This window comes from Gossypium hirsutum, chromosome A07, assembly GCF_007990345.1.
Source record: "Gossypium hirsutum isolate 1008001.06 chromosome A07, Gossypium_hirsutum_v2.1, whole genome shotgun sequence".
Taxonomy (NCBI): Eukaryota; Viridiplantae; Streptophyta; class Magnoliopsida; order Malvales; family Malvaceae; genus Gossypium; species Gossypium hirsutum.
In genome coordinates, this window is record NC_053430.1 from 96,581,170 (window position 1) to 96,605,075 (window position 23,906).

At 32.5% G+C, this 23,906-nt stretch overlaps 2 protein-coding genes and 1 pseudogene across 3 annotated transcripts; 2 read left to right on the top strand and 1 right to left on the bottom strand.

Moving 5' to 3' along the window:
* Positions 1 to 1,277: 1,277 nt before the first annotated feature.
* LOC107955558 (AAA-ATPase At3g28580) lies at positions 1,278 to 3,367 on the top strand. The gene has a single exon (XM_016891345.2). The coding sequence runs from the start codon at positions 1,579 to 1,581 to the stop codon at positions 3,142 to 3,144; it is 1,566 nt and encodes a 521-aa protein (XP_016746834.2). The 5' UTR covers positions 1,278 to 1,578; the 3' UTR covers positions 3,145 to 3,367.
* An 8,046-nt stretch (positions 3,368 to 11,413) lies between these two features.
* LOC107955559 (type I inositol polyphosphate 5-phosphatase 4) lies at positions 11,414 to 14,890 on the top strand. 2 transcript variants are annotated; one of them, XM_016891348.2, is made up of 7 exons: positions 11,414 to 11,923; positions 12,010 to 12,097; positions 12,186 to 12,296; positions 12,405 to 13,022; positions 13,738 to 14,001; positions 14,262 to 14,451; positions 14,599 to 14,890. In XM_016891348.2, the coding sequence occupies exons 1-7, from the start codon at positions 11,803 to 11,805 to the stop codon at positions 14,701 to 14,703; spliced, it is 1,497 nt and encodes a 498-aa protein (XP_016746837.2). In that variant the 5' UTR covers positions 11,414 to 11,802; the 3' UTR covers positions 14,704 to 14,890. The 2 variants fall into 2 exon arrangements, with proteins under 2 accessions (XP_016746837.2, XP_016746838.2); XM_016891349.2 differs by having other exon boundaries at positions 11,790 to 11,931.
* A 166-nt stretch (positions 14,891 to 15,056) lies between these two features.
* On the bottom strand, positions 15,057 to 18,247 carry LOC107955560 (cingulin-like; annotated as a pseudogene).
* Between the last annotated feature and the right edge of the window lie 5,659 nt (positions 18,248 to 23,906).

The window sequence follows — 23,906 nt, forward strand, 5'->3', positions numbered from 1 at the left end:
CTTCTAATCTTTTGCTTTTTTAGTTTAGAGGATAATTAAATTATTGGTTTCGCTAATAATATTCTAGCACATTAGATATGCATTGTAGTTAAAAAAAAATAAAGTAGGTTGTATATTATATTTCTAATATTATATATTATATATTATTATTAATTCATATTTTAATAATAATTATATTAAGAGTGTTATTAAATTATATATTTTTACTGTTATTAAATTGTATTTAATAATAGTTATATTAAAATATAATTAAGTTATTTATTATTTATATACAATTTAATAATAATCCTATTAAAATCTAATAATAATAAAAATAATCATTTACTTAAAAAGAAATTATGATAAGGGTATTTTGGTCATTTAAGTCTTTTTCCTTATACTATTACAATGTCTATTCCATTCAACCAAACACAAAAATACTATTACAATTCTATTCTATTCTCATTCAACTAAATAATTGAATTATTATTACATCTTTATTTAATTATAACCGTATTCCATTATAGCTTTATTTCATTCTCCCCAAACGTGGTGTAAGTGGTGTATATTTATAAAGAACATTGACTTTAGGCGTTGAAAAGTATCCTGAAAGGTGCCTTATATTTCTCTATTTCTCTAAAAGCCCAACAACCAGAGTCATCCAAAGGCCTAATGGCCCAATTAAGGTTAGCATGATACTCATAAATTATGGCTAAATTGTATAAAATATAAGTTGGGAGTTGGGACCTTCTTAAAAGTTTCCCGTGCATAGGAAATTGACAACTCCAAAGAAGACCAAAACTAAATAAAGGAAGACCTTTGACTGCATTTCATGAAATTAAGTTTTTTATTATTATTTCTTTTATAACATTGAGGCATTTAAAGCATGGTTATTAGACACAAACATACATCTAATAAGAAAATATTCAAAATATTAATGTTAAGTTTGGTAATTCACATATTTTAGTATATGAATAAATAATAAATTAATTTAATTAGTATTATTTAACTACTCGTACAACTTATTTTTAATAAAGAGAAGAGAATTTTTTTTCATTTATTTTAAAGAGGTATTATTTTTTTATAAAAATTATTATTATTTTTTTAATTTTAAGTTAATTTCGTACTAATTATTATTTATTATTATGTTTTATTATTGTAATAAAAAAAATTCGTCCTACAACACCATGAATCAAAGGAGGCATATAAAGAAAGTGATTATTTTTTAAAATTGGGATTGTATCCACGACCTTTCAAGTTCCATTGTGCGATAGAAACACTTGGTCGATTTCAACATATTGTGACGTCAATCTCATTACATAATGAGCAGGCTCACCGACAACTTAGGCTTCCTACAAGTCAATGATCCAACTTTTGAGTCTTTCTTTATTAAAATTATTGAAGCATGGAAAGAAGACTCGCACCGGCGCTTCAGTTTTTAAATAAGAAAAAAACATAGAAAAAAGTATCAAAATAGCGGCCATGGAAGCTAGTTAGAAGTTTCAACTAACAGTCATCTCTTATCTTTAACTTCCCACTTTCATATCACAAAATTTCAGTAATTCTGTGGGAGGAAAATTAGAGAGAAATTGAGCCAAAATGATGATGATGAAGGGAGAACAGTGGTCTAATCTAGGCTCAACGATGGCGGCCATTATGTTCGCGTATGCCATGTTCCGACAGTATTTCCCTCCACAACTTCAGGACTATATCTTTCGATATGGTAAAAAGCTGTCGAATTTCATGTATCCTTACGTTCATGTAACCTTCGATGAATTCATCGGCGAGAGGATGAAGAAAAGTGAAGCCTTCTCAGCAATTCAGAACTATCTCAGTGACAAATCTTCTTCAAACGCTAAGCGACTCAAGGCTGATGTTGTTAAAGATAGTCAGTCTTTAGTTCTTAGCATGGATTATAACGAAGAAATCACCGATGAGTTTAATGGAGTCAAGCTTTGGTGGTCTGCTAATCGAACTACTCCCAAAACACAACAGTTTTCATTTTATCCAGGCGCAGATGAGAAGAGGTTTTACACTCTCAAGTTCCATAAACGAGACCGGCAAGTCATCACCGGAATTTATCTTAGCCATGTGTTGAAACAGGGGAAGGCTATCGCTGCAGATAACCGGCAACGGAAGCTCTACTCGAACGGTGGAGGCCAAGGCTGGCTTGGTCACCGAAGTAGCTCAACATGGACACATGTGGCCTTTGAACATCCTGCAACATTTGATACATTAGCAATGGATGAAAAGAAGAAAAGGGAGATCAAGAAAGATCTAGTGAAGTTCAGTAATGGGAAAGCGTATTATGCTAAGATTGGGAAAGCTTGGAAACGTGGTTATCTACTTTATGGTCCTCCAGGAACTGGCAAATCCACCATGGTTGCTGCCATGGCTAACTTTTTGAACTATGATGTGTATGATCTTGAGCTTACAACAGTTAAGAACAATGTGGAATTGAGAAGGCTTTTGATTGAGACATCAAACAAGTCTATCATAGTGATAGAGGACATTGATTGTTCTCTTGATCTTACAGGCCAAAGGGAAGAAAAGAAGAAGAAGAAGAAAGATGATAAAAATGAAGAGGGCGATCCAATTAGTGCAATGTCGAAAAATGAGGAGAGAAAAGAGAGTGAGGTAACACTATCAGGGCTGCTGAACTTCATTGATGGAATTTGGTCAGCTTGTGGGGGTGAAAGAATCATTGTTTTCACCACCAACCATGTTGAGAAGCTTGATCCAGCTTTAATCAGGAGAGGAAGAATGGATAAACACATTGAAATGTCATATTGTAGGTTCGAAGCATTCAAGGTGTTAGCCAAGAACTATTTGGACATTGATTCTCATCCACTTTTCGGAGAAATTGGCAATTTGTTAGAAGAAACAGATATGACACCTGCTGATGTTGCTGAGAACTTGATGTTGAAATCTGATGATGATGATGATGATGAAGAAGAAGTTGAAACTTGTTTGAAGAATTTGATTGAAGCACTTAAGACTGCAAAAGAGGAAGCAAGCAAGAAAGCTGAGGAAGATGCTCGTTTAAAGGCAGAGAAAGAACAGAAGGAAAAGGAAGCAGCAGAAAAGGAACAATCTGTTAAAGAGGATGTCACACAAGATGCAGTATCAGCCAAAGAAGTGAAAGACAATGGAGTCATCCATTAAAAGCCCTCCTCGAGAAACGGTGAGATCTTCCACGATATACATGTAAAAGGTCTAAATCCATATTTATGAGGTGCCATAAAATGGAATAAAATTGTGGTACTTTGGTGTCAAAGATATTCCCTTATAGGTTTGTCTTACTATTATGACTATTTGCAATCTATTTGGCCGGCCATCTTTATTGTTCTGAATTTTCCAGGTGAACTAATAAGATACATTACCAATAGATTGTGTTAGTTCTTACCAATTTTCTTGCTATTTGTAAAATGTCTCTTGATCATCAAGTTTCACACATATTTGCCTGCTATCATTCATTCATATATATATATAATACTTAAACTCATATATAATACACCTTAATGGAAAATGACATAACCAGAAGTAGATTTCCTGTCTTCAAGGCATGATGCCTAGCTTGTATCAGTATAGCATTCCAAGCCGGTTGACCCTGACTTTTTATACACCAAACCATGCTCAACCGTCTTTCAAATACTTGAGTATACACTTCACAACCCTCCAATGAATGTCCAAAAGAGCCTTTGTAAACTAGCTCACTTTGTTAACACTATATGTTATGTCTGGCCTGGTCAGACATATCTGTTTATAGAGATGAACATCTACAAATGGTTCTTCCTCACCTTGTGTCAACTTTGAAAATCCAACCATTAGTGTAGGTGTTGGATTGGCCTCTATCATGTTTGCCTTGGATAATAGATCAAGAATGGACTTCTTTTGATGAAGTACTAGACTTCGGATCACCCTTTGAACTTCAACTCCCAAGAAGAAACTGAGGTCAACTGAATCTTTTAAATGAGAAAGCATCATTCAACTACTTCACCGGCATGTCTATTTCATTTGAATCATCACTTGTAATGATTAAGCCATCTACCTAAACCATCAAATACAACTTGGACTAACAGGTGTTTCTTATAATCAATAATGTGTTTGCTCTTGATACCTTAAACCTTAGCTTAGAAACTATTGTCTAATGGGGTTGTTTATGGAGAAGAGCAATATGATAACTAAGGTAAAAATTAAGAAGATAAAAGGTAAATGAAAAATAAAAACAAGAATGATATGAATTCAACTGAAAATACAAAGTGAAACTTGAAATTGGAGTAAATACTTCAATTTATATACATGAAAAATAACTAAAAATAGCATCATGGTCCACTAATTTATTCATGTTCAACATGTAACGTGACTAACTACCACTAAAATAACCATGCCTACCAATTAAGTTACCCACTAAATTAACCATGAAAAGACATGAGAACCATGTCTTTATTCCCTAAAGTAAAGGCACAAACACATGTTTAACAAATGCATGCATTAGTGCTCATTAATGCATGCAACAACACTCATTGAATTAAAAGTAGTAGATTCCTAGTTGCTTTCTTAGAAACTCATACCTGCTAATAGGAAGTGGCTTAGTTAAAATGTTAGCGATTTGATTGTCAATTTTGAGTAAAGCATAACATCACCACTTTTCTGCACCTCCCTTAAAAAAAAAACAATTTAATGTTGAAACGTTTAGTCTTTCCTAGAAAGAGTGGATTGTGTGAAATGGATATTGAGGCCTGATTGCCCACAAACATTTCAATGTTTCTAACTTGGTCCATATGCAATCAAGCATAATTTTTCTCAACTATAAGGCTTGATTGATAGTTGATGTTGCAGCTATCAATTCAGCTTCTATAATTGATTTGTCACGATCTCCTTTCTTGGAACACTAAGAGAAAATGCTTGAGCCAATACAAACAATTCCTATAGGTACTCTTCATGTCATCTAAAAACCCTGCCCAGTTACTGTAGGAAAATCCAAGCAACTTAAAATTTTGACACTTGTTGAACTAGACACCATAACCGGTGGTTCCTTTGACATATTTGATCACCCCTTTTGCAAAATTTATGAGTTCTTTGCTTGCACAGTGCATGAAATGAGATAGAATACTAACAATATGTAAGACCTTTTTGCAGTGAGATACATCAGTCAATCAATTAAATTTAAATGCCCATGAGTATTATCAAATTTAATATCTTTGAATGTCTTAATACATACAATGACGTTCGCAAGTATAATAGTAGTTGAATTAAATAAAATAAAACTCACGTAAGATTTTAAATATAAATCAGAATAATGAATTCGAATAAAGGTAAATTCTATCTCAAAATATAAGACATTTTATTAATATTTCATCTTTGGATAAAATATTATCTTGTAATTGATTTCTTGATGTAGTAATCAAATATTGACAATGAGAACACGTTGAACAATAAATTTTCCTTTGGTCGATTTATTACTAACATGTAAAGCTAAATAATCCTCACATGTTTATTACGACAATTGCATATGTAATTTTGTTAAATATTAACCTTTCTTTAGACCGATCAATAGTAACATAATTTAAGTTGCATACACACAACATTTTATATTTTAAAACAAGATAATTTACACAACAGGATTTACATGCAAGATTTATTTTGTACTTATTAGAAATACAATAATGTACCTGAATTCATCCATATTTTGAAATTTTTAAGTGTTTTGTTTTTTTTTTCTCAAGGTGGGATATCAAAAAAGATAAGAATGTGTGTAATTTAGGACCATAACCCTGATATATAATTTGACTTAACATTTTATTATAATAAATAATAACATATAATTATTTTTATTATATATGTCACAGTTTTGTATCTAGATATTCTGGTCCCTCATATCTAGGAGTCTGATACTTCGGCTTACATCTCTAAAAATGTCGAGGGCAATATTCTTTTCTTAGAAGCATGAATTGCATAATAGTGTCTCATTCATAAGTTTGGATATTGGAAACCCCAAGTGTCCTAACTCACGAGTTTGGATTCTGCTGTTTAGAGTCTTTGGGTCTATTAATATGTCATGTGGCCTTTACTACTAAAAATGTATAACATCTTGCTGCTATATTCTAGTATATAATTGTAGGGTTTGAATCCCAATCTCAAAAAATGCCACACCCCATCGTTTTTTTATTCTTTTTTATGTCCTGCAATATATTATTTACAATCCAAACTACAAATTTTTTATTTAGTAATAGTTGTGAAAATGATTGATAAACCATGGCTTCAATTTCTATACTAGGTTTGGAACCATGAATTTGGATTCAAATTCACCCTAAATACTTGGAATTTTAGAAATTAATCATGAAAGCTAATATATATAAAATGAATTTCAATAAATCTGACGGTTTGCTGGCGTTAGTAAATTTTGTATATACATAACAAAAATTATTAAAAACTTAAAAGTAAAAGTAGCGAAACTAAAAGTTAAAAAACAAAATGAAATTAAAAACAAAAACTACCACAGAATGATTTTTTTTTAAAACTTGGTTACTAAGTAACCTCTTTTCTTTTAGGGTAAATTTTATAGTTGGTCATCCAACTTTTTTAAAATTTTATTTTAGGCATAAAAAATAAAAAGTTAGCAATATGAGCACTGCCATTACATACACTTTTTTTTTTATCATTTTAGTCACCCACCATTAATTTGTCATTACATATACTCGTTTTAGTCACCCAATTTTAATAAATTTTCATTTTGGTCACTCATTTAATTTTTTAAAATTATTTTTATTTTTTTCAAACACTTACAAAGAATTGAGTTATTCATCAATAACTCAATTCGATGTACAAACTCAAGTTTTTCTTTATAACAAAAGTAATTCCATGTAAAATCTCATATTTTCCGTTTTACTAAAAAATTAAATTTAATTCTAAAAAGTAAAAAATAACGATAAATTGATTTTCCCTGTAAAACATTCACACCCACAATACTATTAAACTAAAATTTAACTGCATCTCCTAAAATTTCAAAATAAGAAAATAAAGGAGGAATTTAAACAACTAAAAATATCCACTAAAGCTTAGATAGAATAATCTAATCGTTTTTATATCAGCTTAAATTCTAAAATAATTTGAGAAAATTAGGGGAAAAAAAAAGAAAGAAAGGGAAAATTGGTAGCAATGTGGAATGGCAGGTAAAGACTCAGACCCAATAATAATGAAATGAGAAAGACAGATATCTGCAAAGAGCAGAATCTCCATATGGTTCTGGTTAGAATGTCGCAACCTATGAAAGCTATTTATGTCTGTCCCTAATTCTTTATGTATATAAGTTCTAAAAACAAATTCCATATCAAATCCTTCCCCACATCTATTAAATATATACCTTCCCTCTTCTCAAACTCTTAATTTCTATCTACCCTTTTGAAGGGTTAGTTAGCAGCATATCGTATTCTTATCACAAGATTGAGACGACTGTCACATTCCTCCTTTTAATTTCGACTTTATTAGCATGTTTGTGATAAAATATATATATATTATTATGTACAAATTTAAAGTAAAAATAAAATTTATTTTAAAAGATTTGTAAAATATAACTTAATTTTTCTTGTGTTAACATGATTGGAGTCTTAACATCTTGATAGTCAAGGTTTGAATCATTTGAATCATTCTAGATGCAAATATTTTACGTTTTCTCTTTTAAAAAAAATTAATTTAACTTTGCCAATGATGCCTTGATTGTATTTTACAAGGTTAAGGCCCTATAATTTTCATAGTCTATATTTGAGCTCGTCATGCACAAATGACATATATGGATTTTCTCTAAAATTATTTTAGTTTAAGTTTAACAATGTATGGATATTTAAAATCTAGTTTTACATATATTTTTGTTTTCAATTTGTTATGCTTTATATTGGGTTAATTCTAGTTCAATTTTTTTCGGTATAATAAAGACAACATTAAGCGAAACTAATAAATAGGCTCATTCGTCTTTGAACATCTGAAACAATTCTATTAAACTAAGTCTCGCATGGTGGAAACTCATAAACTTGGATCTTAATAAATCTTGACACCGTAACCTTTTGCCATATGATCGACGACTACATTGAGTCCTTGAAAGATGTCGAAAACAAACCTTCCATCCTTGACACACGATTTGATGAATCCTGCGTAATTCCATTAACTGACCATCCTCTGCAACTCCCTCTACAATCGTTTCTATCAAAAGAGTATTATCACTCTCAACTTCTAACTGACGAATCCCCTTCTTCCATGCTAAAAGGAACCCCTCCAAAATAGCTCTTGTTTCGATCTTAAAAATTGCTTCCGTACTTAACAACCATGAGAAATCCCAGAGCCAATTAACATTAGCATCTCTAAACACTCCTCCAATCCCAACATAAGTTCTATTCGGCGAAACAACTCCATCCGTATTAAGTTTAATCTAATTCTATCTTATTAGACACGTAATAGTTATAAATATGTATTTATAATTGTTTGTACTTATAAACAAATTAAAAAAAAACCTTCAACTGTAATTACAAAACATATTTGAAAACACAAAAATACTTTATTAATATTAGAATGTTCCAAACACTACGAGCTAGATTAAGCTTTAGGCAGAATTTTTTAAACACAAACTACGAACGAAAGATTAATTACAATAAAAAAGTAAAAAGAATATCAAATTGTTGTTAAAAAAAATTTACGGTGGCTTTTCAATGCCATTCAACCTTATAGCAATTATTACAAGATTTGACTTTCCTTGGAAACTTCTTTTTAATCTATAAATACCTTCCCTCAATACTAAATCAAAACAACCTTAAAAAATATTAAATAAAAAAATTTACATAAATTCAAATTTCATATATTGGAGGTATGTTATTATTCAATAATTCTTTTCCATATTATTTTTTATTTTAAAATATTTATAAATAGTCGGAAAGTAATTTTAAGTAATTATAAGAAAATATTTTTGTTGATACAAATTACTAACAAGTAAAAGAGGACGTTAGAGAGGAATGTTGCTGTGTAAGGTTTTTTTCAGAGGAGCCAATCTTTGGTTTTCGTGCACTCAAGTTTATATAGGAGGGGTCACTTTTTATCTTGTAGTGCCACGTAGCCAACAATAAAGTGTCATGCATGATTGCACGTGTAAGTTAAATAATAGGGCTGTTACAAGTTAGTTGTCGCCATAAAGTGTATTGTATGGTCTTATTTTAACATTATTGTCCTTGAGGTTGTACGAGTTTATTATGCGTTGGTGGTTCCCACGAGGAGTACATATTGGATTGTCTCTAGGCTGACTCAAACAAGATTCATGGAAGATTGCTTGCGGACCACTCCACACGGATGATTGGTACAAGCAAATCCTCTCAAAAGGTTGCATGCAAACCACTCCTGATAGAGAGTCATTTGTAAACTGCCCAATAACTTATCATGTGTCGTATTGAGATAAAGTAAAACAATTGCCCTTTTGATCGGGAAGTAAATTATAAAGTGGCTTGCCTTGAGATATTCCAAATAATTAGTCATTGCAAAGAGTTATCAGGGCAAGTTGTATCACAGAGGGATTAGTAAGTGAAGAGTTCCGTTGCTTACGTGTGATAAAGATGCTTTAAGGAGAAAGGAAATGCATCGAATATTCTAGAAGGAATTAATAGTGGAGTGTTACAGTTGTTTTTTGGGAAACGACAACAAATGATGATGCAAGCTTCATATCCCTCTTGTGAGGTATGTGTCCAATTAGAGTTAGTCCGTGAATCATTACAATTGTTAGCTCCAAAATACATAGTTTCTGGAGAGGCCTTTAAATCCCCTAAGTTCAAAGACTTTGGGTTCTATTTTTATTATAAAAAACACATAGTTTGTATTGACGTGACATTGATGATCAATTTATAATAATACGTAACAGCCTCTCAATATGACACATGACAGATATAAATTAAAATTTTTTAAAAAAATACAAATTAATTTTAAAAGGTATATATTTTTTTAAACAAGTTCAGATACCAAATAGGTACTTTTTGGATAGATTCAAGTACCAACTAAGTACTTTTAGACAAGTTCAACGGACAAAATTTATGTTAACCTTTAAAAAATTAAAGTTGTTAACAAATTGAGAAAATATGTGCGATGAAACACAAGTCTAAATATCAACCAGTTAAAAAAAATATTTTAAGTGCCAACTAAATATTTTTGAACAAATTCTTAAATAAACTAGATATTAACCTTCTAAAAAAATCTTAAAAAACATTTGTTTTATGAGGAGGTATAAAGTAAATGATACAATCTTGACTTAAGGGTGCAAAAAGCCCTCAAAGTTTTTCAAAAAAAGCAATTAAATCCCTAACTTTTTTTTTGCATTCGTTTGGATACTTGAACATTCAAAATTCATCAAAAAAACCCTCAAACCTTTTAAAAAAAAACAATTAAGCCCCTACTTTTTTTGTACTCAATTGAGTACTTGAACTTTCAAAATACATCAAAAAGATCCTCAATTTTTTTCAAAAAAGTAATTAAGCCCTTGCTTTTATTAAAAATTAAAAAAAATTATAATCAATAAAAGCTATAAATATTATTAAATTTTAATAAAAAATTTAACTATTAAAAATTTATTATAAATTAAAAAAATATAAAACATATAGAAATATAAAAAAGTATAAAATTTTATTAAGTCGTAAAAAAATTATACAAAATATAAAGAAATATAAATTTTGTAAATTTTTTTTTAAATTATCGTACAAAAAGAAACTGCTGTACATAAACGTGGTCTTTACATTAATAAAAACCAAATTTAAGAGTTGATCCAACATCAACGCATCACATCATATTTTCTTTGTTCATAGTCAATCAATCTTAATGAACTATGAAAAGTCAAAAAAGCACTAGGCTTAGCTAAGCAAAGAAAAGAAAAAGAAACTCACCAATTCCCGATTTCGGCTCTAAAAAGAAATTGGAGGATTGTTTTTCAGTTCTATTCCCTTTTTTCTTTTTAAGGATCAATTTTGAATGAAGATAATCTTAGATACACGAGGATCCCATTATATGGCATAGTATGAAGCTTTCCCTCAAAACAAGTAAACGACCTATTCTTATTTATTTGTTTCAGATTTTCATTATCAAAATTAATATTATTCTGAAGTAATTTCAATTATTTTAATAAAAGACATAATTAACATTATTAAACGTAGATGGTTTGAGTTGGACTTGAAGTAACCTTGTCGAGTAACAAATACACGACATACGTGACCACCACCACCTAACAACTCAAATTATCAAAGAAAAAAAAGTTTATTTAGTTGTCTGTTTATTTACTAATTATATTTTAATATTTATTTTGACTTTTTTTTCATTAAAGAGAAGTTTAATATTATCCACCTATTACCTAGTTAAACTAAAAAAAAAAAATCCTATAGATCTCTCCCATTTTTATTAAGATTGGAAATAATTCAAGCATATACTCAAAGATATCGTGGTCCTTCCAAACCTTGACTTTTCCTTGTACTTTTCTTTTTCTTTGTCCCTCACTGGTGAACTTCAATCTCTTGGGATTATCGCTTTATGTAATGTTTAAGCTTCATTAAGTTGTTTCCTTGTTCTAGATTTCCTTCAAGCTCATCTCCTCGCTACCAGGCGATGAACCCAATGATATTTAACAGGGAAAAGAAATAACTACATTCTTTTTAATGTTCTATTATAGAGATTGATGAAACCTGGAAAAAAGTACTTGAAGAATTTGGATAAAAAGCTTCTAATTTCTATCCTAAATTGACATTTCTTCCATTTTCTTGTAGTTTTATTTATTTTTTCTTATGGACTTTGGTTTCTTTAAGAGTTATAATGGATGATATGAGCCCAAAGTCAAGCTCTGGGAGATTTCGAAAATGGTTCAAAACGAAGCACAAGAACAAGCAGAAGCACAAGGAACCTGATCCTTACAACTACCTGGATGGACTTTCAGGTTTTTAAGTAATTTCTATTTACTCATCATTAGTTTTGGGAGTTTCCTATTGGATTCGAGTTTCAATTGCCATGTTTTTCTTGCAGATGGAGAAGATGAAGGTGATTATATCATGGAAGATGTTTACATTAGTTCGTTTGAAATGGATCCATGCACTTCGACCAATGAGTTAAGGTGAGTTTTACAGGCTTAATGTAGTTAAGGGAAAAAAAAAAAAAGAGAGTTGAAGATCAATTAGCTAACCTTTTCCTTCGTGTTTCAGAATTTTTGTGGGAACTTGGAATGTTGCTGGAAGATCTCCTGTAGGAAGTTTAGCTGTTGATTTAGAAGAGTGGTTGAAACCCCAGGATGCTGCTGATATCTATGTTCTCGGGTATGAAATAAGTCAGAAATATTAAGAATCATGTAATGCTATAGCCTATTCATAATCAAAAGAAAGAGTTAATTCACTAAGTTGACATAGAAAATTGCTGACCTTCAGATTTCAAGAGATCGTACCATTGAAAACTCGAACCGTGATCGGAGCGGAAGATCCGACTGAAGCAACAAATTGGAATTTGTTAATAGGAAAAACACTAAATGAAAACTTTGGTTGCCCTTGGTTGACTCCCATGTTGAATCCGGTCTCAAGTGACAACTACCAGTATGTCAAAGTTCCTGACTGTGAAAGAAGAGCAAGTTTCAGTGGCGTAATTGATAGCACACTGATGAGAGGGAGGTGGATAACTCAGTACCATCAGCAACTAGTTCTTGGTGGCAGCAAATACAAGCTAATGGCAAGCAAGAAAATGGTTGGAGTTTTTATAAGTGTATGGATGAAGAAGGAATTGCTGAAGAAATACTGTGTTTCAAATGTGAAAGTTAGTTCAGTGGCCTGTGGAATCATGGGCTATTTGGGAAACAAAGGTTCAGTGTCTGTTAGTATGTCAATTGAAGGTACCAGCTTTTGCTTCATTGCTGCTCACTTGGCTTCAGGTGAGAAGAACGGTGATGAAGGTCGAAGGAACCGTCAAGTTTCCGAGATTTTTAAGCGAACTTCTTTTCCTCGATCAGCCAAAGATGATGACAATCGACATCCTCTCACCATCTTAGGACATGAGTAAGTACTTCAACAAGGCAAACAAAAATATAACAAAAAATATAAGGATGACTGAGACTTGGCCCTAATAGATACCTGTGTGAACCAAAATTTTCAACATATTAATCATCCCCTAAAAATGCTAATGAGTTTTCTTCACTTCTTTCACAAAAAGAACAAGAGATATTGACCTATGGAGGAGAAAATTTTTATACAGTAGGAATTAGTAATCTAAATCTTCTAGCGCTCATTAGTTATAAGTTCTTTATATATTTAGGGAATCATATTCCTAAACCATGTCTGAATGTATGTATTGGACACAGATGTTGGATGAATACTTTAGGGAAAAAATGAAGAGTCCAGTTCAGGTAACATAGCTCAAAACTATTCTGCATTCCAACAAAGGATCATTATTCATCACAACAATGAATAATGCTAACCTTTAATATCATTATGGATAGCAATAATCCTAACTTTTACATAATCTGATAACCTTTCAGTCTTAAGAAAATTTCCATTTGTATGTAGTTAATTGGTCCTACACCTAACATATTCTAAAATTTCAAGACTTCAATGGTTTGTTTCATACAATTTCTTTGTCTAGTTTCAACAAGGTTTTTAAGGTACACTTTGGCTCAAAATGCAAAACAGTTACATAAAGGTGATTATGTAAACTTTATGCAGATTAGTTAAATGAAAACTCCTAATTCAATTATCATAATTCTTGTGGAGACAGTCAGATATTCTGGTTCGGAGATCTCAACTATAGGCTAGACTTGGAAGACAATTTGGCTAGGGATCTGATAAAGAAGCAAGACTGGAAAGCACTGCAGGGTTTCGATCAGCTTCGAAAGGAACAAGAAGATGGAGGAGTGTTTGAAGGTTGGAGAGAAGGGAACATCAAATTTGCACCAACATACAAGTATTCTTCATCAAATTGCAATCGTTACTCGGGTGGCCTTCCCAACAGATCAGGAGAGAAACAAAGGACTCCAGCATGGTATATGTTTTGCAATCAACTACCTGTTACAGAATTGATTTCTTATCACTACTACAATAGACAATCAGGCACATCGTCACCATATATAAACTATTTCCAAGTTTTTTCATATACGTCCGAATATGTCGAAAGAATGCCTGCTAGACATAGGTGCTAGACATGAATGGTTAAGAAAAATGAAGAGTTCTTGTAACATAATATATAAGACCTGGATTTATGATAAGCTTACTAGCATGATCGATGTATGTGTCTGGTCGCAGGTGTGATAGAATTCTGTGGTATGGAAAAGGAGTGAAACTTTTATCTTACTTTCGCAGTGAAAGTAAGTTTTCTGATCATCGGCCTGTCTCTGCCCAATTCTCAACACAGATAGAAGTCATGAAATCCACCAATTCAAGATTTCTAGACAAGGAAACCAATTTTCATAATATTATGCCTCCAGAACAGATTGTAAGTTCTCCTCATTCTTACCATAGAATGACATTCTATGTCTTCCTACATAGTAACACTAATGCATGCATACTTCAGTAAGTTTTGAATTAAGTTTGGCAAATCTGCATATAACATCATGCATGATAGATAGTGTTTTCATTGCAGGGACCAAGCATAAACAAAGAAGAAGGCAAACCTACATTACTATCTTTGATTGTAAAGGATACAGAATCATCTTCAACACATATGCAAGTAGATACAAATTATTAAAGCAGATTCGGCAGGCCTACAGCTAAATTGTTTAACTATAGGTCGGCTTTGAGGAGGCATCATTATTTCGTAATCTTCTTTCATCTCTTACTTTTTGTCAGACATGGTTATATGAATTGGCTATGAGTTGGATGTAGAGATGTAACCTAGTGCTTATAATACTATAAATGCAAAGAGAAGTTCCTAATGAATTGATAATTGAATAAGAACTGCGACACATCAAACCTCTTATTCAGTAAAATGAGAGATTTTTGAAAGAGAATATTAAAGGTTCGAACATTGCAATCATTCTCAGATTTTGTCAATAAGTAGCTGAAATAGTTATATATGAAATTTTGTCATGTAAAAATGAGTTCAAAAATGGCATAATCTTTCGCACCTTGTGCACTAACGAATAGCAGATACTATGCCTTCATCCCTTATCTTGACTTTATCATAAATGTTTAGTCCAAAAGTTGGTGTGCAAGTAAAATTCAGAAATATCAACACCATGGTTGCAATGTTGGCATGTCAAAGACTTACAACAGATCAATTTGCATCATTTGCTTGAAGAATTCCACCCAATTTCTCCACATTAACTGATTGACAACTGGGACATATACACCTCTTCTGCAACTCTTCACTGAAGGAAGCACATGTCGTTTTCAGTTCAGAAGTCTGCTTGTTTCCAGTCAAGGAGGTATTTGCAAGTAATAGTTTTCATCCACAGAAGATGTTAATGAAAAAGATTATAAAAGCCAGCATAACTATTCAAATATACTTCGCCTAACCTTGCTTGTATTTAGATTTATAAAATCTATATTTCCAGCATTGGAAAGATCCAAAGATGAATATTCTACTTGACTCTTAAGCCTATGCCAATGTAAAAAATAAATAAAAGATTTCAACTTCTAAAAGTTACCAGTTTCAAGAATTTCTTTTTCTTTCCAGTCATTTTCCTGATAATGAAACAGAGAATTAATTAGTAAGGAAAGCAGTATAGTTTGCTGACATCTGAAGCACTAACTCAATCTGTCTTTCACGTTCAAAAAAAAAAAAAAATCCTATCTGTGTTTAGATGCGTTAGTCACACGTAGAGAAATGCTAATATATGATTTATTGCAAAACATGCACATGTCATTTTCACTTTCACATCATACTTCTATAGTATCAAGACTTAACGTTTAGTTGATGACACTTCAATATGTAGTTCCATATTCAAATTTGATTAGGATATCTTGTCAAGTTCTCTAAAGCTTTTGCTTCTCGCGTTATGACATCCATCAGATACACCTTCCTTTCAATGTCAATCAATTCCAGCTGAAGCTGCATGGTTTTCAGACCATACTTTTTAGTAAAACTTTGGCAGATACCTTTAACTAAGATTCCCATAATTTCAGCAACTAAGTTAAAAGCATCTAAATTTTTAACAGTGCATCTTATTACTGATATTTCTAGTTCGCCAAAGACTAGTTACCTGCTTTTGGATATTCTGTTCAGCAAGGTATTCTTCCTCCTCATTAGCTATTTGAGAAACAACATGGGTAAACTGATCCTTAAAATTTATTGAAGCAATTTCAGTGGCCTCCTTTACCAATTTATGATCCTCTTCTGGGGAAAAGGAAACTAAAGAAAAAAAAGAAAACGTTTACTCAATCTTTTCTACCATGGAAAGAAGACAGGGAGAAAAATAAAGAGGTCAGAAGCTGGAGAAACCAGTTAAAATTTGAGACACGCTACTTGTTTTGTAGCAATCCCGCTATGAACATGTAGTTTCACGTTCATATGACAATTTTACATCTAAAACACAGCCACTCTATTGTTGGTGAATTGCCAAGATAACCAATCCATATAAGGAACTTATAGTTTGACACAGCTTTCACAAAATTTTGCTTAAGCTTAACTGCCTTAAAGAAGCCAGGGGTATCTTTGATATACTACTAATATAAAACAAGATTTTGGGTATTGACTTGAAATAGGTTATGCAATAAGAAGCATAGAGTTATAGTTTTGTAAAATAAACATAAAAGCTTATCATTATAAAGGGAAAATCAACCTGTTCAAATTAACGCCACATGGTCATGAACTGTTATGATTTATATTTTACTAAATGTAGGTAAAACAAATCTGATGCCCTTAATAAGATCTATGTAGATGGGAAAAAATGATAAAGGAAAACCTTTTAAGATAGTCTGGAAAACAAGGGAGATGAAAAAACAGGATGAATTTAAAGGCTATAACCTGTTGCATTGCCAATAGTATTCTTGTTCTCAGAACCAGAAGCTATTGTCTCTTGGAATTTCCTGAGTAACAAGTATTTAGCATCTCATAAATAAATCATCTTTAAGGAGTAAGAAAGCAAACCAAATATCCTTAAATATCGGTATAAAGAATGAACAATTTATAATAACAATACTCTAAATCCCCCAGCTAAAATTTATGTTATTAGGCTCTCCCCATCCTTGTTTTAGCGCTCCATTGGTCTCTTTTCCATACCAGATGAAAAGGGAAACCTATTTCATGAGCATATTGGCATTTTCAACTACAACTACATACTAGTCCGTGGTAAGAAATAAATACAGTCATAATTACTGATGATCTATTCATGGAATAGCTCGATCATAGCTACAGCATATCTATGAAGAGAAGAATATAATCATAAGCTTATGAAAGGATTCAGATGATTTATACAGAACCTTATCTTAGTATTGAACTCAAGCATCTGTCAAATAAACTCATCTCTGCAAAGAATTGACAAGAAACAGGATCAGCAATTCTTCTTCTTTCAGAAGCTAAAAAAACTAAAAAAAGATGATCTCTTTACCTTGATGTTGCTTCTTTATTCTTCAAATAATCCATGCAAAATTTATAAATAAAATTATTTATTTAATTAAGTATAGAAACAATATATTTATTTATTTATTTCAGATATAACAAATCAAAATAACAGTGTCGATTTAGTACCTTAAGCTCCTCAATTTCAGATCCAACGTTGGATACTTCATCTTGAATCAAAGCAATCCTGGCCTGCTAGTAATTTGAAAAATAAAAAAGGGAAGTTTTAAAATAGATAAAAGTTTAAAAATAAAGCGACAAAAAAGAACCTCTAGGGCTTGAATCGAAGCTTCGTTCAAAGCTAATTCAACTTCGAAGCCTTTAAGCTCTTGCTCAGTTGTTTCTTTCAAACGTTTCGCTTCTTCAAGCTCAGAGTTAGCTGCTTCAAGCTCTGATCGGAGCTCTTGGATTTGCTTCTTCAAGCCAACGACTCTTCTCTCTATACGTGTCAAATTCCGAACATATCAAGCGAAAAACCGTCTACTTTGAAAAGAAAATATAAGAGTGAAAAAAAGCTTCGATTCGACCGGAAATTTCAATTCTGTTCTCATTTCATTTCCAGCATTTTTCTCACGAAACAAACAGAAACATATAAGATAAATGGAAAGAAAACGATTACCTCCTTGAGATTTCTCAGAAGCGAAATCTCGGATTAGAGAGAGAAGATTTTTCGGTGGATCGATTCCCGCCATTTTTGCTAATTTGAAGGGATGAAGAGATTTTTGAAACTGAAAAGCTTTTATATAGCAATGAAGTTAATTTTAAAAAAATAATAATATTAATCTACTTGAGACTGTAACCTTGGGCCTATATTAGTAAAACGCTTAGCTCAATATGTAGAAAGGTCATCCATATTAGGCCGAAGCCCAAAATCAATGCAAAATTTAATATTTGTACAATAAATTTATGGGAACTATTTAAAAACCCAGAAATCTAACCATGTTGAGTGTTGCGGAAGGGTAACTTAGAGAAATCGAAATTAGATGTGGTGTAGCTCTAAAAAGGGCCTTTTAGGGTTTCAATCAGGTGCAACAATTGTGCATGATGGACAATGTAGTTGAAGGGCAGCCACATAGGTAGTTGATAGGGATGTGCTACGTGGTGCCTGTAGCGACGTAAAAAGTTTAGCTTAGCTTGGTCGCTAATTGTGGCGATTTATTGAAAAAAGTTTGAAATTTGACGTTTGATTTTTGAAATAAACAGGGAGTCGCCACCGATCCTTTTTCCTAGGTGTGATCGGACACCTATTAGATCTCTTATTAAAACAAATAAAAGGCTAAGTTTAGGTCTACATTAGAATCCAGAGAAAATTTAGGGTTCGGGAGTCGGTTACGCGCGAGGAAGGTATTAGCACCCTCGCGACGCCCAAAATTGGTATCTTATTAAACACATGTTGTCTTGATTTTCAAAAATACGAATTCAATTTGACATTTAAGTGTGATCCGATTGAAGGAAATGAGAAGTTGCAAGTTTTTTTTGTTTTTTAGAAGGACGTCCCGTTTTTAACACGAGCCGATTAATTTCACCCAACATAGCGATGAAATCGATGACTTAATGTTAAAATCGGTACATTGCCTTATTCTTAAAATTAAAATGTAAAAAGTTTTTAAAATGATAGTAAAAAAAATCCAAGAATATTATTGTCAAAAAAATGCGAATAATGATGTGAATAATAAAATATATAAAATATAAAATATTAAAATATCAAAATATTAGAATAATAATAATTAATATTGACAAATAAAAAATAAAATAGAAATAAAAAAAATGTACATAATATATATTAGAAATAATAATGATGTTTAAAAATCAATACTATTAATAATACTACATCAATATGTACATATATAAAAAAAATAAATACGTGATAATATTAAAAATATGTACATAATATAGTGTTAAAAATACATACATAATATAGTTAAGATATATACATAAGATAACATGTAAAAAAATATATATATAAATAATATAATATTAAAGATATATACATAAAATAGTATAATATATATATACGTAATATAGAATTTAAAATATACCTAATATATTAAAAGAATATATATAATATAATATTAAGAAATATAATAATAACAAAAAAAGGAGAGAGAGGGAGAGGGTGGATGATTTTTGGCCACAAGGTCGGCCATCATCCGGTCGCCGGACCGCCGCCGGCGCCACCGTACACGGCAGCCGGACCTCATAAAAACTTTTTCGATAAAAATGGGTAAGCTTTCTCCTTTTATTTTTTATTTTACTTTCGTATAAAAGAAACAAAATAAGATTGAAAGGAAAACAATAAGTAAACAAAGAACTTAAAATGAGAATAGACAAAGAAACCTCTTTTGCTTTGATCTTTGATTAATCTTCAAAAAAAACTAGCTTTTCCAAAAACTAGCCTTCACAATAACTCTTCTCCTTGATTACTTTAAAAAGAAACCTCTCCAAAAATCCTTTACAATAACTTTCTCTCCCAAAAACTCTAAAAAAAAAAAATCCCCCCCATATACAAAATATGAGAAGGCTTATATAGCCATTTACAAAATATTTTTTTTATTGTTTATGTCTTCATTTGTAGGTACAAGTGGTGGTGGAGCAAGTGTGGTTAGTGGAGTAGGTAATGGAGCAAGTGTGGCTAGTGGATTTGGTGGTGGAGAAGGTGTGGCTAGTGGAGTTGGTGGTGGAAAAGAAGTGGCTAGTTGAGAAAAGTTTAAGTTGTGGGCTAGGTTTTTTATTTTGATTTGGGCTTAGGGTTTGGGCCATTGGGGTTTTGATGTAAATTGGGCTTTGGGTAGTTAAGATTTTGGGTTTTGGGTTTAATTTTGGTGGGTTAGGTAAGGCTAAATTGGGTTTTGATGTAAATGGGCTAAAATTGGCCTACAACAGCTGCCCCTCTTTGCTTATTATCGTGTAACGAGAATAGAGCAAAGATATAAAGAAAGGCCAATTTTGCCCGGTCTTGCTAAGTATGGACTTCTTTGGTGCTCTTCTCATCCAGGTAGTCTCTTTCCAGTCCATCGCATCTTGTAGCTTTGGTTCAATCCACTGCAAATTCGGAGATATGCCTTGTAGCTTCAATCTATTCCAATGTAATTCAATATGCTCTTCTATCGCTTCAGTGAGATAAGGTTTTGGTCTTCTCTTCTGCGACTCCAGAAAGGCAAGATCTGATGCCCTCGATCAACTCCACTGCAACTTTAAGGAGACAAAATCTGACGTCTTCAATCAGCTTCAATCTTTATTCTCTACTCTCTCGCAATATGAGTTGATTTTTTGAAACTTAACTTGAAAAGCAGATTTTGAAAATACCTCGATATGTGACTGGAGGTTCAACTCACCTCTCGCAATATGAGTTGATTTTTGAAAAATAGAAATTAAAAGACTCAACTCAACTCTCGCAGAAATTAAAAAGCTCAACTCACCTCTCGCAATATGAGTTGAATTTTTTGAAAAAAAAAAGAAATTGAAAATAGCTCAGCACGTGAGCTAAGGCTCAACTCACTTCTCGCAATATGAGTTAATTTTTGAAAACAGAATCTGAAAAATAGATTTTGAAAATACCTCGACATGTGACCCGAGGCTCAACTCACATCTCGCAATGTAAGTTAATTTTTTTGAAAAATATAAATTGAAAAAATACCTCAATGTGTGATCTAAAGCTCAACTCACCTCTCGCAATATGAGTTAATTTTTTTGAAAGACAGAAATTGAAAATAGCTCAGCGCGTGAGCCAAGGCTCAACTCACCTCTCGCAATATGAGTTGATTTTTTTTTAAAGGCAGAAATTGAAAAACAGAAAATGAAAATACCTTGGCGTGTGACCTGAGGCTCAACTCGCCTCTCACAATACGAGTTGATTGTTTTGACAACAGAAATTGAAATTACCTCAGCGTGTCCTGAGGCTCAACTCACCTCTCGCAATATGAGTTGATTTTTTTTGAAAAACAGAAATTGAAAATACCTCAGCATGTTTTGAGGCTCAACTCATTTCTCACAATATGAGTTGATTTTTTTTTGAAGAACAGAAATTGAAAATACCTCGGCGTGTGACCTAAGGCTCAACTCGCCGCTCGCAATACGAGTTGATTTTTTTGACAACAGAAATTGAAATTACCTCAGCGTGTCCTGAGGCTCAACTCACCTCTAGCAATATGAGTTCATTTTTTTTATGAACAGAAATTGAAGAACAGAAATTGAAAAGACCTCAGCATGTGAGCCGAGGCTCAACTCACCTCTCGCAATATGAGTTAATTTTTGACAAACAGAAATTGAAATTACCTCAGCATGTCCCGAGGCTCAACTCACCTCTCGCAATATGAGTCGATTTTTGAAAAACAGAAATTGAAAACCAGAAATTGAAAATACCTCAGCGTGTGAGCCAAGGCTCAACTCACCTCTTGCAATATGAGCTAATTTTTGATGAACATAAATTAAAACCACCTCAGCGTGTCCTGAGGCTCAACTCACCTCTCGCAATATGAGTTGATTTTGACAAACAAAAATTGAAATTACCTCAGCGTCTTGAGGCTCAACTCACTTCTCGCAATATGAGTTGATTTTTTTTGAAACATAAATTTAAAAAATGAAAATTGAAAATACCTCAGCGTGTCCTGAGGCTCAACTCACCTCTCGCAATATGAGTTGAAATTAAAACACAAAAATTGAAAATACCTCAGCGTACCCCGAGGCTCAACTCACCTCTTGCAATATGAGCTGATTTTGAAAAAGTAGAAATTAAAAGGTTCAACCCACCTCTCGCAATATGAGTTGATTTTGAAAAAGTAGAAATTAAAAGGTTCAACCCACCTCTCGCAATATGAGTTGATTCTTGACAAACAGAAATTGAAATTACCTCATCGTGTCCTGAGGCTCAACTCACCTCTCGCAATATGAATTGAAAAAAATACCACAGTGTGTAATCTGAAGCTCAACTCACCTCTCGCAATATGAGTTGATTTTTTTTTAAAAACAGAAATTGAAAATACCTCAGCATGTGAACCGAGGCTCAACTCACCTCTCGCAATATAAGTTGATTTTTTTTTGAAAACAGAAATTGAAAATACCTCAACGTGTCTTGAGGCTCAACTCATTTCTCGCAATATAAGTTGAATTTTGAAAACAGAAATTGAAATTACCTCAGCGTGTCCTGAGGCTCAACTCACCTCTCGCAAAATGAGTTGATTTTTTTTTACGAACAGAAATTGAAGAACAGAAATTGAAAAGACCTCAGCATGTGAGCCGAGGCTCAACTCACCTCTCGCAATATGAGTTAATTTTTGACAAACAGAAATTGAAATTACCTCAGCGTGTCCCGAGGCTCAACTCACCTTTCGCAATATGAGTTGATTTTTGACAAACAGAAATTGAAATTACCTCAGCGTGTCCTGAGGCTCAACTCACCTCTAGCAATATGAGTTGATTTTGAAAAACAAAAATTAAAAGTACCTCAACGTGTCTTGAGGCTCAACTCATCTCTCGCAATATGAGTTGATTTTCCTTGAAAAGTATGAATTAAAAACATCAAAATACCCAAAACCTGTCCTTTGGTAGAACTCGGGTGTCTTTTCCTTTGATTCAGTGCGACTCTCATTCAAGATTTCTTGCTCTGCTGGAGTACCTGTATATGCTATGTATGATGTTATCATGATATGTACATTTTGTCTTAAATGCTTTTATGCCTACATGATTATGCAGTGCTCCTTAAGTATGTTTGTCGTATGTCCATTTAGCCACGATTGTTGAGGATCTGTGTTCATTGCTTTGATTCTCGACTTTCTCTTCAGGCCTTATACCTGCCTTCAAGTTTCACGAGTAATTGACGTTCCTCAGATATCACTCTTCTGCCCCCGATTGAACTTTGTTCTTACTTTGAGACTCTTGTGCTTATCAAATTTTCATCCAGGTAATGCTTAACATTTCTTTTGTTTAGAGTATGTCATTTCTCCATTTATCATGTAAATAAACATAATGAGATGCATGAAAAAGGTCAGGTAGGGAAAAAATGATATTTCATATTCATCTATTTCAAATGTGGCAAACAAAGCAAGTTAACCAATGAGAGTAAAAAATGTCAAAAAGAAAGAAAGGATCGTATTCAACGGATACAAATACTTTAGATATTCGACACATGAACTCTTCCACGTTCCTCAATCAAGAATCTTTTCGAGTCTGGCTCTTTGCGTAGAAGATTTCGAGCTTTCAAAAATGCTTCAAATACTGTAGTCTCACTGTTTGACCCGCTGTTAAAACGCCACGCTCTTTAAGCCAGGTTTACCTCATTAGGACGCCCTCTCGGGTTTTCATCCTAATCTTTTGTGCTAATCAAGACGCCCTTTGCGAGTTTTCGCCTTGATCCCTCTTTTTTTTTTGGATGCCCTTTTCGGGTTTTCATC

Excerpts from the sequence above, each read along its gene's own strand:
- LOC107955558 (XM_016891345.2), top strand. The coding sequence starts at position 1,579 with ATGATGATGATGAAGGGAGAACAGTGGTCTAATCTAGGCTCAACGATG.
- LOC107955559 (XM_016891348.2), top strand. The coding sequence starts at position 11,803 with ATGGATGATATGAGCCCAAAGTCAAGCTCTGGGAGATTTCGAAAATGG. Across the intron at positions 12,098-12,185 it reads ACTTCGACCAATGAGTTAAG|AATTTTTGTGGGAACTTGGA; the intron begins GTGAGTTTTACA and ends TTCGTGTTTCAG. Across the intron at positions 14,002-14,261 it reads AAACAAAGGACTCCAGCATG|GTGTGATAGAATTCTGTGGT; the intron begins GTATATGTTTTG and ends GTCTGGTCGCAG.